General features: G+C 40.3%; 2 protein-coding genes across 2 annotated transcripts in view; one reads left to right on the forward strand and one right to left on the reverse strand.

Annotated features, from left to right (window-relative positions):
• Window positions 1–2,375, reverse strand: part of POLR3A (RNA polymerase III subunit A) — a 37,245-nt gene extending 34,870 nt beyond the window's left edge. Inside the window, exons 1-4 of the mRNA XM_034065475.1 lie at window positions 2,293–2,375; window positions 1,653–1,788; window positions 733–870; window positions 29–200 (exon numbers count right to left, since the gene is read on the reverse strand). Coding sequence (XP_033921366.1) covers window positions 29–200; window positions 733–870; window positions 1,653–1,788; window positions 2,293–2,336 — 490 coding nt within the window. The 5' untranslated portion in view covers window positions 2,337–2,375. The remainder of the gene's footprint in view (window positions 1–28; window positions 201–732; window positions 871–1,652; window positions 1,789–2,292) is intronic.
• Window positions 2,376–2,880: 505 nt separating this feature from the next.
• On the forward strand, window positions 2,881–9,802 carry RPS24 (ribosomal protein S24). The gene is made up of 6 exons (XM_031052258.2): window positions 2,881–3,013; window positions 3,792–3,857; window positions 4,849–5,058; window positions 5,530–5,640; window positions 8,701–8,736; window positions 9,617–9,802. Exons 1-5 carry the CDS (start codon window positions 3,011–3,013, stop codon window positions 8,701–8,703), a joined length of 393 nt encoding a protein of 130 aa, XP_030908118.1. The 5' UTR covers window positions 2,881–3,010; the 3' UTR covers window positions 8,704–8,736; window positions 9,617–9,802.
• The last annotated feature ends 2,194 nt before the right edge of the window (window positions 9,803–11,996 follow it).

The raw sequence follows: 11,996 nt of genomic DNA on the forward strand, positions 1-11,996 counted from the left end.
TTCACTAACCGATAATGTCAGCACTCACCATTAAAGGCACCACAGTAAGGACAAGTGTTCTTCTTCCGGCACTTTTCAGACACTTTCTTTTTTAGTCCTCTCTTCTGAAGATACGTAAGGCCAGGTCGCTTGAGGTAATCCAAAAACTGTTTCTTTTCTTCCACTGACAGCATGATACGGCAACAGGTTTTGCAAATCATCTTAAGTGTAAGCACACATAAACACAGCTGTTTAACAGACACATTCACCTCTTCTACTGTAACTTAACTTCTTCAGCAGAGTGAAGCTTTTTAAAATGAAATACTATTGTATGGTTGAAAGACCAATTCATATACTTTAACACACAGAAAAGTACATGGGAAAAAGAAAAATACAGTCTATGAGACAAATCCTTATTTAATTTCTGCAGGATCTTAAAAATCCATATAAATAAAACAGTTTTGATTGACTAAAATGTCCTAAAAGGCAAGTTACACTGCATATGTTGAATGCAAAGTACTAATGAAAATGAATAGATTAAACAGTCTGAGATTACATTAAAAAATAGACGTATTTACCTCACTAACTCTGGTATTTAAAAACACTTATTTCATAAAATACAAGGTATGTAAATATAAAGTTTATAATACAAACTTAATTTGGTTTCCTCAATTACCCTTTGAAGCATCATCTTTCCTGATAATTTCCTTTTTCTAGGCTAGAAACTGACAACAAATCATAATTCATGCTTACCTGTAAGATGCCTATCACAGCTTTGAAGTATCCAACATGAAAACACGGCAGTTCCAAGTCAATGTACCCATAATGACCTAAACAATCAGCTAGATTTTTTCCACAGGTTTCACAGGGATGGTCTTTTTCACTGGTTCCCTTTGTGAGAAAAGGAATGCACACACAGAAAAACAAAACCAGAACACGTTAGAGATAAACAACTGAACACACAAAAAATACAAAAGTTTTTAAGCTAATCAAGTGTCCTCACAGCAGACCCACTCCTTTTTCCCTAGCATCAGAATCACAGAATCATAGAATAATTAGGGCTGGAAAGGGCCTTGTGATCATCTAGTTCCAACCCCCCTGCCATGGGCAAGGGACACCTCACACTAAACCATATCACCCAAGGCTCTGTCCAAAATGGCCTTGAACATCGCCAGCGATGGAGCATTCACAACTTTCTCAGGCAACACATTTCAGTACCTCATCACCCTCACAGTAAAGAACTTTTTCCTTATATCTAACCCAAACTTCCCCTGTTTAAGTTTGAACCCATTAACACTTGACAGTAGCATTACACTCATTCCAATGCAAGGATGTCTTTCACACACAGCCTACTGTCAGAGAAGTTATACAGCTCTTGCAACTGACCTACAGCCCACTAGTCTATAAGATGGCATTTTGTAGATGGATGTCCCTGACACTCCCAATAACCCGGCAGGAAAAACTTATCACCTGCTTCAAAAGGATGCTTTCCTGAACTCTCCAAAAGCATCAAAAAAGTAGCTGCCACTGCAACTAACACTGTGAAAATCAAGCAAAGACACATCTGCACCTACGCTGGATGAACAGTAAATTTCAGCCATCCCAGTTTATTTATAATAACTTAAAGTAATTCTACAAAGAGGGTATGAAAAAAAGAACAAAGCCTTTCTCACCATGCGATGGTCAAGTACTCCATACTGCAGTGGAGAGTGGTGGTTGTCCTGACTATACAGGTTTTTGCTAACCACTTGTATGTGAGCTTGCTGACGCATCTCTTCTGGAGATTTCATGCCAAAACAGATATGGCTTCTAGAACGGGAAATTTCACAAGTATGTATGTGCACATATATATGCAGAAATACTTATAACTACGGCAATACACACACATATGTATTTAAAAGCAATGCAGAGGTGGTTAAATTGATTCACAATATTGCTGAAGCAGGTTCTTCCAGAATTACTTGAAAAAAATGGTGCTGTTTGCAGCGAGTTCGTGGTTCTTACCTGGGATATTTTGGGCAGCCCTACGGTTGTGTCCGTGCATCCATTGCCCACTTCATCCCTCCCCTCCGACCCTGGCCAGCAGCCGGAACCAAGCCCAACGAGCAGTGATTGTTAACACCATAAGCTGTAACATCAGTCACGCTCCGCTCCCCTGCACACTAAACTTCCCCGGACCTTCCGCAGCCGCCCAACCCGCGACAACACCCGCTCCCCCACAGCTGTACACCCCTCTATGTTGCCAGCCGGCAGCCGAGCGGCCGCCCGTAAGACTCCCTCCATTCAGGATGCCCCACGAGCAGCACCACTCACATCTTCTTAGCCACATCCGTCTCCCGGAACTGCTCCTTCACCATGGTGGCGATAACCTGGGAGCTGCGCTACCGCCAACACCGACTACCACCTCCCGGCGGGACGACACGCGGCGGCGCAAAGGCGGCCAGCACAGCAGCGCAGAGCGTCGGGCGGCAGAGCTGTCTCCACCTCCAGCGCCGCCTGCTGGGGCTCGCCTAGAGTCCGCCCGAGTCCTTGCCTGTGGGAGGCTGTCAGCGCCTCGCCGCTGCCAGCCCCGCAGCTTGCGCTCGGCCGCCCCTCACGGCCGGCTCACACAACAGAGCCCGGGGGCACTGTGCTGCGCACTATGGTAGTGATACAGTCCGACCACCACGACTCCTCTACTGCCGTCTAGTTCACTTCAGGGCTCTACACTGGGTTTCTTCTACCACAGTCCTGTCCTGACCTCAGACAACAGCAGCAGAGCAAAGCAAGGAGAGGAGGGAAGAGGACAGCAAAACCAAGCCCTCAGCGGTACCAGTACCCTCGCCTCACTACACAGTGTGGAACCAATCACCTCAGTGCTAGCCAGAAACATAACTACCACAGAGACGAACCCCTTCCGGGTCTGGCTTTGAAACAAACACCCGCATGCAAAGCCCCGCCCCAAGCCGGAGGACCCCTCACTGCCTTATGATTGGCCGCGGCTAAATCCGCCTTCCTTTTCTCGCTCGCTGGCAGGGAAGCCGCTGTCAAGATGGTGAGTGTCTGCCGGGGCTGTGGGGTAATCCGTCCTGTACTGCTGCCATCCTGCCTCCAAGGGGCTCTCTAGTGGCTGGGCACTGCCACACTGGTCTCCCCGTAGCGGGTTGCGGGGATATGGTTAAAACTCTGTGAAGGGTTGATCCACCGTTTGGAGCCGGGACTCCCGCGGCCTGGCTGAGGCTCGGTGGGGCTGGTCTGTAGTGGCGAGCTGCGGTGTGTGGGCCGGGACGCATGGTTTGTCTGCTGTGTGTTCGTGTTGCTGACCGGTAAGAGCAGTCCGAGGCTTTGATAGGAGCGTAGCATTGTGTTTCTCTTTCAGTGTTAAAAGTACTCCTGTATTTTTATGTACCTATCATATTCGACTTAGTTTTATGATTGTTGTCTGAAAGCATTAAGGAAACAGTAACTTACAAGGGTTTATTAAGGAAATTGCTTCATTAAGGGGGTAGTAGCACATAGGTTTGTTAAGGAAACTTCTATATGTTGTTGTGTTGCTTGGGTTTGTAATCTTGGGCTTGAAATCTGTGTTTTATTAAAAGCTACTGTAGATTTTGAGCATGGTAGAGGTATGCTGCTGTGTTGCCTGGAAGGTGGAGGTGAGTTTGTTAGGGTTTCAATGTATAGGTGTTTTTGTTAGCCCAGGATCAGTCCATCTTTGGTTGGTAGTTTACTGTCAATATCTATTCTGAGAGACTACTGGCTGCTGCTGTACCTCTTTCCTAAGTTTGGATTGCATGTGTAACTATTGCTTTGTTTTACTTTATCTTTTGCAGAATGACACAGTGACTATCAGAACCCGGAAGTTCATGACAAACAGGCTTCTTCAGCGTAAGCAGATGGTAAAATAATACAGAAATTTGTCTTTAATTATATGTTTGTTGATTTTGGGCTGTAGGTGGGTTTTAGCCATTATAAGTAAGGGGTCCTTAAAACCTCCACAATTCTGGGTAGAGCTTATAGGTTTAAATATGTTGATATATACTGAGGATAAGTCTTAATGATCTAAAGAGCTATATTGTTATTTGAAGTTGTGCCAGGAAAGGTGTAAATTGGATATTAGGAAAAATTTCTTGACTGAAAGGGTCGTCAAGAATTGGAACTGGCTACCCAGGAAAGTGGTGGAGTCACCATCCGTGGAGGTATTAAAATACACGTAGATATGGCACTTAAGGACATGGTTTAGTGGTGGACTTGGCAGTGGTTGGTTGGATGTTCTTAAAGACCTTTTCCACAAAGATTATTAAGGGAGTGGAACATCTCTCTTATGAGGAGAAGCTGAGGGAGCTGGGTCTCTTTAGCTTGGAGGAGACTGAAGGGTGACCTCATCAATATTTACAAATATGTAAAGGGTGGGTGTCAGGATGATGGAGTTAGGCTTTTTTCAGTGATACCCAGTGGTAGGACAAGGGGCAATGGGTGTAAACTGGAGCATAGGAGGTTCCACGTTAACATCAGGAAGAACTTCTTTACTGTGAGAGTGACAGAGCACTGGAACAGGTTGCCCAGGGGGGTTGTGGAGTCTCCCAGGTTGGAGATATCCAAGGCCCGCCTGGACAAGTTCCTGTGTCATGTACTCTAGGTTACCCTGCTCTTGCAGGGGGGTTGGACTAGATGATCTTTCGAGGTCCCTTCCAACCCTTGGGATTCTGTGATGCCAGTTTAAATTATCCTATGAAACAGGAATCTTTAGAATGCTTTTGTATCAAACTAATAATATTTTCTACTCCTAAGGTAGAGTAATTTAAGTGTTAAGCTTGTGGTAGGGCTGTAGCATGTGGCTGTTGTACTGGATAGTGACCTTTTATGCAACTTGTAAAATTTTCTTCTTAGGTGATTGATGTTCTTCATCCTGGGAAGGCCACAGTCCCCAAAACAGAAATCAGGGAAAAGCTGGCAAAAATGTACAAGACAACCCCTGATGTAATTTTCGTCTTTGGCTTCAGAACTCACTTTGGTGGTGGCAAGACAACTGGCTTTGGCATGATCTATGATTCCCTGGACTACGCAAAGAAAAATGAACCAAAGCACAGGCTTGCCAGGGTAGGTTCTTTTCTGGTAACTTGAAAACAGGATGGATTTGAAGTTTTTAGTCATTTATGATGTACTGATGTAAAAGCTGAAGCTTTATCAAAGTACTGTTGGTGCATTTGGAGTTATATAGGAGTTCTTAAAGTAGCATAGGTTAGTTTCTGCTAACAAAAAAGGCTACATTTTCTTTATTATATACAACAGGGGAATTGGGAAGGCAAACCTGATGTTACCAGTGATGTTTAGTAGTAATAAATAACTGACTGCTTTTAAGGGTCTTGAAGAAGGATGAGAGATGGGGCTGGTCCATGTGCTACTTGAGTGCTTCTATTCTGTGTCGAGTAGCTCATTATGTTAGTGAATTTGTCTCACTATTTAATTGAAATTTTAAATGTGAAAAGTATTTGAAGAGTCCAGAAGTGGAACTTAAATTCAGTTAGTATCAGTGAAGCAATGTTAAATGCAACTTCTGTTTTTTAACAGCATGGCTTGTATGAAAAGAAGAAGACTTCCAGGAAGCAGCGAAAGGAGCGTAAGAACAGAATGAAGAAAGTGAGGGGCACAGCCAAGGCAAATGTTGGTGCTGGCAAGAAGGTAGGATGAGAATATCTTTAAGCTAGAGTGGCTGTGTTGCCTGTGAAATGTTGATCAGAAATTCAACACATTAACATTATTTTTCTTCCATTTTTTTTACCTGTTCTACTGGATAACAGAAGGTAATCTGTGTGGTGTCGTATAGTGTATCAGCTCAGTAGCTTAGTTTTGCTCCTCACTGCTGCAGGCTGAGTTGGTATAACACAAAACAGTAGTTCTTAAGTGATTTTTCTTACGTGTCACTTGAGCTAAAGTTAAACTTTCATAAATCTAACAATATTGCTCTAATCACATAACTTAGTCTTGCAATATACAAATTAGATAATCTTAACACTAGTTAGTTAGACTACCTAGATATATAATGCTTATTCCACCACATTACTCCACTGCAAGTAACTCTAATGCTTATTCCACCACTGCTTTTCCTGGTGTTACTTATAGAGAGGATTTTATTAAGAATATGTGGTGATGTAGGCAGTGAGGACTGTATATAGACAAAAAAGGGTAGAATGCCACCTTTATCCTGGGTTTAAGTGGCTGATTCCCAAGATAGTGGAGTTAGCCTCTGGTGGGAGCTTCCTGTGCTGTGGCTGGAACTTGATACAAGTAGCTTGGAGGGAAGCAGAGATCCTCTATCACTAAAGCAAAAAGCCCACGCAAAGTAGCCTGGATGTGAAGGCAGTCATTTTCCTTAGCACCTTGTGTTTGAAAAATTGAGTAAGCTGTGCAGCTAAGTGGATTTTTAAAAGTGTTTTAATGAGGGGAGAGAGTGGTGGGTTTTGATGCTTAGTTCTGTAGTTACTTAAGTGCATTGACATCTTGAATTTTCATAATCCTCACTTTTGCTTTTTTTCTACTTTCTTGGAATTCTCCATCAGAAATGAAGTATCTAGCAGGTACTGAAAAAGAGCATGGATGTGATGACTGAATTGTACATCAGTGAAGTGTGTGTCCATCCTTTTGATCAAAGCACTGTACTGCCTTGCATACATGCATGCTTGCTTTAAACTTGCTTCTGTCCTACAAGGGTTCAGATAACCACATACGAGCTTTATTGTGTGACCTAAAAATAAGATTTGGCTTGTAGTGAACAAGACTTTATGAAACTAGTGAAACAACATTAAAATAAGGGATTCTCAGTGAGAAGAAATGCGGGAAACTCAAAGCTACTACTGATTTGAGCCAATTGGTATAGAATGCCCCAGCTTCTGATTCAAAGTAGTACAGTGCAGTTGCATGTGTAACTTGACCTTTGTGTGAAAGTAGATGTGCATTGTCATGAGGACTAATTCACATAACAGTTTAATGCATTTGAGATGATGATTGGAAACAAGATAATTGTCAGCGTTACATTTATTTAACTATTGCCCTGCAATATTCCAAGTTAAGACAAATTACAGTGAAATTGGAAGTCTCTGAAATTGGATTCTTAATGTCTAAGTGAAATTCTTGCTATCACTGGATGGAAATAAAGTAGTGCAAACTACGAGATGAGAGAACTATGCTGGATAAGATTGGGAGACTTTTTCCTTTCTACTTTAATACTGTTTTAAAGTTATACAAGTGTTTACAGTATAACGGCAGAAATTAGCACTTAGGATAGTAGTAACACTAATACACACCCTCTTGTCAATGTCAAGGGAGTAATTTAATCTTGCACTGATACAGGTAATATGGAGGAACTTCCACACTTTGAAACGTTTGCATTTGAAGGTAGCTCTTCTTGAGAGTTAACGCAGAATGGTTAAATGGCTCTCCTTGAATTACTGAAGCCAGTCCAGTTCATTGAAATTCTGTTAAACCATATAAACACTTAAGAAATTTAAGGTCAGGATTGCAATAATTATAGAGCAGATGCAGCTTCTGTATCAAGTGCTTCCGAAACTAGCATGGAATCTCAGTAGTGAGTTGTGTTTTTGATTAGAGGCTTTTTTTAATGTCTTTGAAAACGATCTTTTAGTTGATAAGCATGCATGGCTTAGATTTTGTTTACAATTTTGGATAGTCCTTGTGTCCTCATAAAAGATAATTTATGTGCTTTCTGGAAAGCTTGATTGAGAGAAGTTATGTGCTGTATCACAGAAAAAAAGCTTGTGCAATCCACTTGCATGTTAAAGCTTTGTCTTGGAAAAATGCATGCTTAAAAAAGAAATGGTGTGACCTTCATTATCACAGCCATGTGGAGGATTTTTTTAATAGGAGTCCAGGAGTATGTTTTGCAGTCTATCTGTACTGTCTGAAAACTATTTGTCTTGAAAATGTGTAGGCACTTGCTTACGAGATGTCTTCAGGCAAGACTGTGTTCTTGTGAGAGTTAAGTACCACATAGACATGAAGACTATTGAAATGGTGATTTGTATTTTAATAGTTTTTCTCGAACGTTTAAGTCTGTGTTAAGACTGTGCTGATGTCTGACTGTCAAAGTTTTTCTTTGGTGTCTCCTTCCACTTACTACTTCAGAATTCCTATTCCCCTGTAGTTTCAAGAGAAGTATTTTAAAGCAGTTTGTGTTATTTAAAATGTTACATAGCTCTAGGGTTTGCAGAACTTGCATAAAAGTTTGCAGCAAGTAGGTGTGAATGTTCCTGATCTAGCGTTTGTATTCAGAGCAGTGACCCATACACTCTGGAATATTTAAATGCAAAAAACCCCAAACCCTTCCCTACCTTTTAGTGTCACTACTGTAGTTATGACTGCCTGTGACATGAGAGCCTCTCAGTCAGAAATGTTTTTTAAAAAAATCCAGCTTGGTCAAACAGAAGTGTGGATAGATAGGCATTTTAAGCCATTGCAGCCTGTAGATATGATTGAACATGCAGTTGCGTTCTGAGCGTTACTTGAGCTCGAAATACTATTCTTAGGTTCTATCTTGAGTTTGAGGGAGTGTGTGAAATCTAAGTCTTCAGCCTCTCTACAGTGTCAAAACTTTGAGGTTTTCCTGTCACATTTCACTGTAATAATTGAAAAATCATATTGTTAGTGTCCATAAAAAGCCTCAAAGCTCGATTTCCGCAGTAGTAGGATTAAACTATTCTCTAATTAATGTAATCTCTTTTTCAGTAAATGAACATCCTTCAGATGGAAAATGGATAACAGGTATGACTTCACAATGCTTTGTAAGGGTAGACATTGAGTAGTCTGTAGTCATTATAATGACGTAGGTCTAATTGGTTTCTGCAATGACCATGGTACTTGTGCTAATACAGACCAGTGTCAGAGTTTAAGACTAAGAAAAACATAAGTATTTACAAATCACAGTAAGTGCAGTAAGTACTCACTGTGCTTAATACAGAGTTGATACTTTATATGGCTTCCACTTACGTGAAGTAACTGATTAGTATAAAGACTGAAATAATAAATTGGGCAGTTTAGATACACTGTTGCTAAAACTGTTGATTATTTAGTTTTATTGTAAACAAGGCTTACATTTTTCCTACATTGATGTAGGTCTGCTAAGGAAAGGATAGTACACCTTGTTTTTTTATCTCAAACAGATCAAGTAGTATGATTTCTGTTTTGAGCACAAATTTGTTACAGATACTTCAAGTAAATTCCCTATTTAAAAGGCCATACTTGTAGACAAGTCTTAGACTATATTTTTATGTCTTTTCTGAAGAAACTTAAGTGAGTTGGACATGTTGAGGGCAGTAATTTGTTACAGACAAAACTCTAGGTTTACTACAAATGGTCTGAATGACTCAGTTTAAATCAGATTAAACTGGGAGCTGATATAGTGAATATAATGTCTCAAACATAAAGTTGCCAAAGCAATTGCAGCTTGTTGAGCTCTTCTGCAGAAATGCTGTAATACAGGCTCTCACTTATTTTCACAACAGTACTGTGAAATTTTGAGCCCTGTGTTCTTTTAAGAAAGGCAGTATAGTTCACTTGACTTGTTTGGGAGCCAGGTTTTGTAAAGATATGAATATAACAATTGTTTTAATTACATGGCACTGATACATCCTTTTCTTTACAGACTCCATTATCCTATGAAGAACTACTCTGGAAAGAATAAGTTCATCTGACTTTAACATCAAATAAACTGTCAATATAATGCTGGTTTGCCCTTTAATTTTTATTTGAAAGTGACTGTTTTATAAAGGCTGAGAAATTCAAGATTGGTGCACTGCTGGCACTATATTAAAATCTTTTCATAATTAAATGACTCCTGTATTGAGTATCAATTTTAAGGGAACCAGAGCTTTCTGAAGGTGGTAGTATAGCCTAATTCTAAGCAGGCAATGGAAGTTCATGGAGATGGGTATACTTTTGTTGCCTGGTGTTCAAGCTGTGGTTTGGAAGGTGCTTTAAGTTGTGCTTGTTTTACTACCTATATTGTATACACCTGTAGAAGGTAGCTGAAGGGAGGGCAAAACATGTAGACAGATACTCAAAGCTGCATACTTCCACAGTTAAGATATTTGCTAATGAGGGAGTCAGTCGTGTCTCTTGTTCCTTTGTTGTCAGGACAGGCTCTAGGGTCTGCCTTGTTTGCAAACAGCAGTATGCATTTAATTTTCATCTGGTAGTGTTAAATAAGTCATTAAGATCGAAATAGTAGCTGGTTGAGGCATGTGCTGTGCCAGAAGTATGGGCATTCTGGTGCAGGTGTTCTGAGTAGCAAGCCAAGTAGAAGTTTTATACTTGAAACAGGAGTGAAACAGATCGCATGGCCTCTAGCAGCTGAACTGATGAAGCCTCTGACTTGATTATTATCGAAGTACAGTATTTACCTCTGTACTAAGGTAGCATATTGTAACAGAGGGCATTTCTAGTAGTTTTGGTAAAACCAAAAAACCCTGAGAAGTTAGTGTTTGGAAGGGGACTACAGCCTGAGTCTTGGACTAGTGAGGCTGCTGTATTCTGCATTCAGGAGCATCAAGCTATTACCTGTACAGTAAATTTTCAGTACCTTGTGCTGTGATGTTTCTGCCTTCATGGAAGTTAGTAACTGGAATCAAAAAGCAGTTGCTCTTGTGAAAGGGTAGGTGCTTCAGTTTCTTCTTAAGCATATGTGAACTACTGGTGTTAGACTAGAGATAGGGAAAAGCAGAAATTTCTTCTAAAATAATAGTTAGATTCTAAAGTCCTGTGGAAGTTAACAGGCTTTTTTACTTGGCAGACCTTCAAAGATAGGTACCTCTTGGATGTTCTTCCCAAAGCTTATATTAAATTCTGAAGAATTGCTAGAGGGGTATTAAAAGGGGGATTTGTGTGCTTAGATACAGGATGTGCATTGAACTCTTGAGTCTGAAGATGTGTTTTGAGTAGGTGACTAAATTTCTGAAAAGTGAGAAGATAGGGATATGGAACAAATGTAAGACATAGAGTTAGAAACTGGATCTGCTTTAAAAGTAGTACCTTCAGTAAACCCTTTCTGTACATAATGTCCAACATCAAAAGAGAGGAGTTATGCTATTAAATGTAATTGAACAATCACTAGAGGGTGATGTGAACACAGCAATACAAATACAAGTAGGACTTGGATAACATTTTTTCATAAAATAGGCTGAAAGCCAAATTGTCCTCTGCCAAAGAGGTGAACTCCTTTGAAAATATGCATCAAAAATAGTTGTGTTTAGGATCTGAAGCTTTATATGATATTTTTATTTTTATGGTTCTTTTTTGAATTTAATGGAAACCATCTGTTTCATTGAAGACCCATACAGTTAGTGTTTTCCAAATGTTTGCTAATTTAAAGCTTTAGAGTGCTGGCACAAATTCCAGTTGCTCTTTTCAGAAGCCTCTTTACCTTAGTTGTAAGCAGTCCACAAGGGATCTATAAATAAGTGCTTGCATAAAGGTATAGGCCTTGCATAGTCTTGATGTTTTGACTTTACATAGTAAAAGGTACTGTTACAAGGGGCATGTACCTCTTCAAACAGAACTTAGTTCTGCAGTTGCAGTAATAAAGGTTGCATTCTTCAATTTTGTAATGTCTTGCATGTGATTCTTTAGACGCCCATTTATGAGGTACAGGAACTTTCTGAAGCAGATGGAATTAAATAGGCTGTCTTACTCCTTGGTGCTGTGATATGGTATTTGATGCCTTTTGATGGTGATACGAATGACAGCAAAAAATACCTAGTGAATCCACAGAACAATTGACTTATTCCTTGGCGCAGGGTTCAGCTATAACCATGTATCCATAATCTGTACTCTTGTCGGGCAGTATGAGGCATTAAACACAAAAAAACAGGGAGTGGGGGCAAAATGACATTAAGTGATCTAGAATTAACTCATCAAATCGGGTCACCCAATACCGATTTTTCTCACTATTCTGGAATATTGTGTATTTACGTGTTCATTTTGTCTTACAATTCCACCTGGAAAATGGCAAGCAATTGAGTAGTTGT

Source organism: Melopsittacus undulatus, chromosome 8 (genome assembly GCF_012275295.1).
Source record: "Melopsittacus undulatus isolate bMelUnd1 chromosome 8, bMelUnd1.mat.Z, whole genome shotgun sequence".
Classification (NCBI taxonomy): Eukaryota; Metazoa; Chordata; class Aves; order Psittaciformes; family Psittaculidae; genus Melopsittacus; species Melopsittacus undulatus.

Bases quoted from the DNA above. Each gene is read 5' to 3' on its own strand.
- RPS24 (XM_031052258.2), top strand. The intron at 3,858-4,848 runs GTAAAATAATAC...TTTTCTTCTTAG, and splicing joins TTCTTCAGCGTAAGCAGATG to GTGATTGATGTTCTTCATCC. The intron at 5,059-5,529 runs GTAGGTTCTTTT...GTTTTTTAACAG, and splicing joins CAAAGCACAGGCTTGCCAGG to CATGGCTTGTATGAAAAGAA.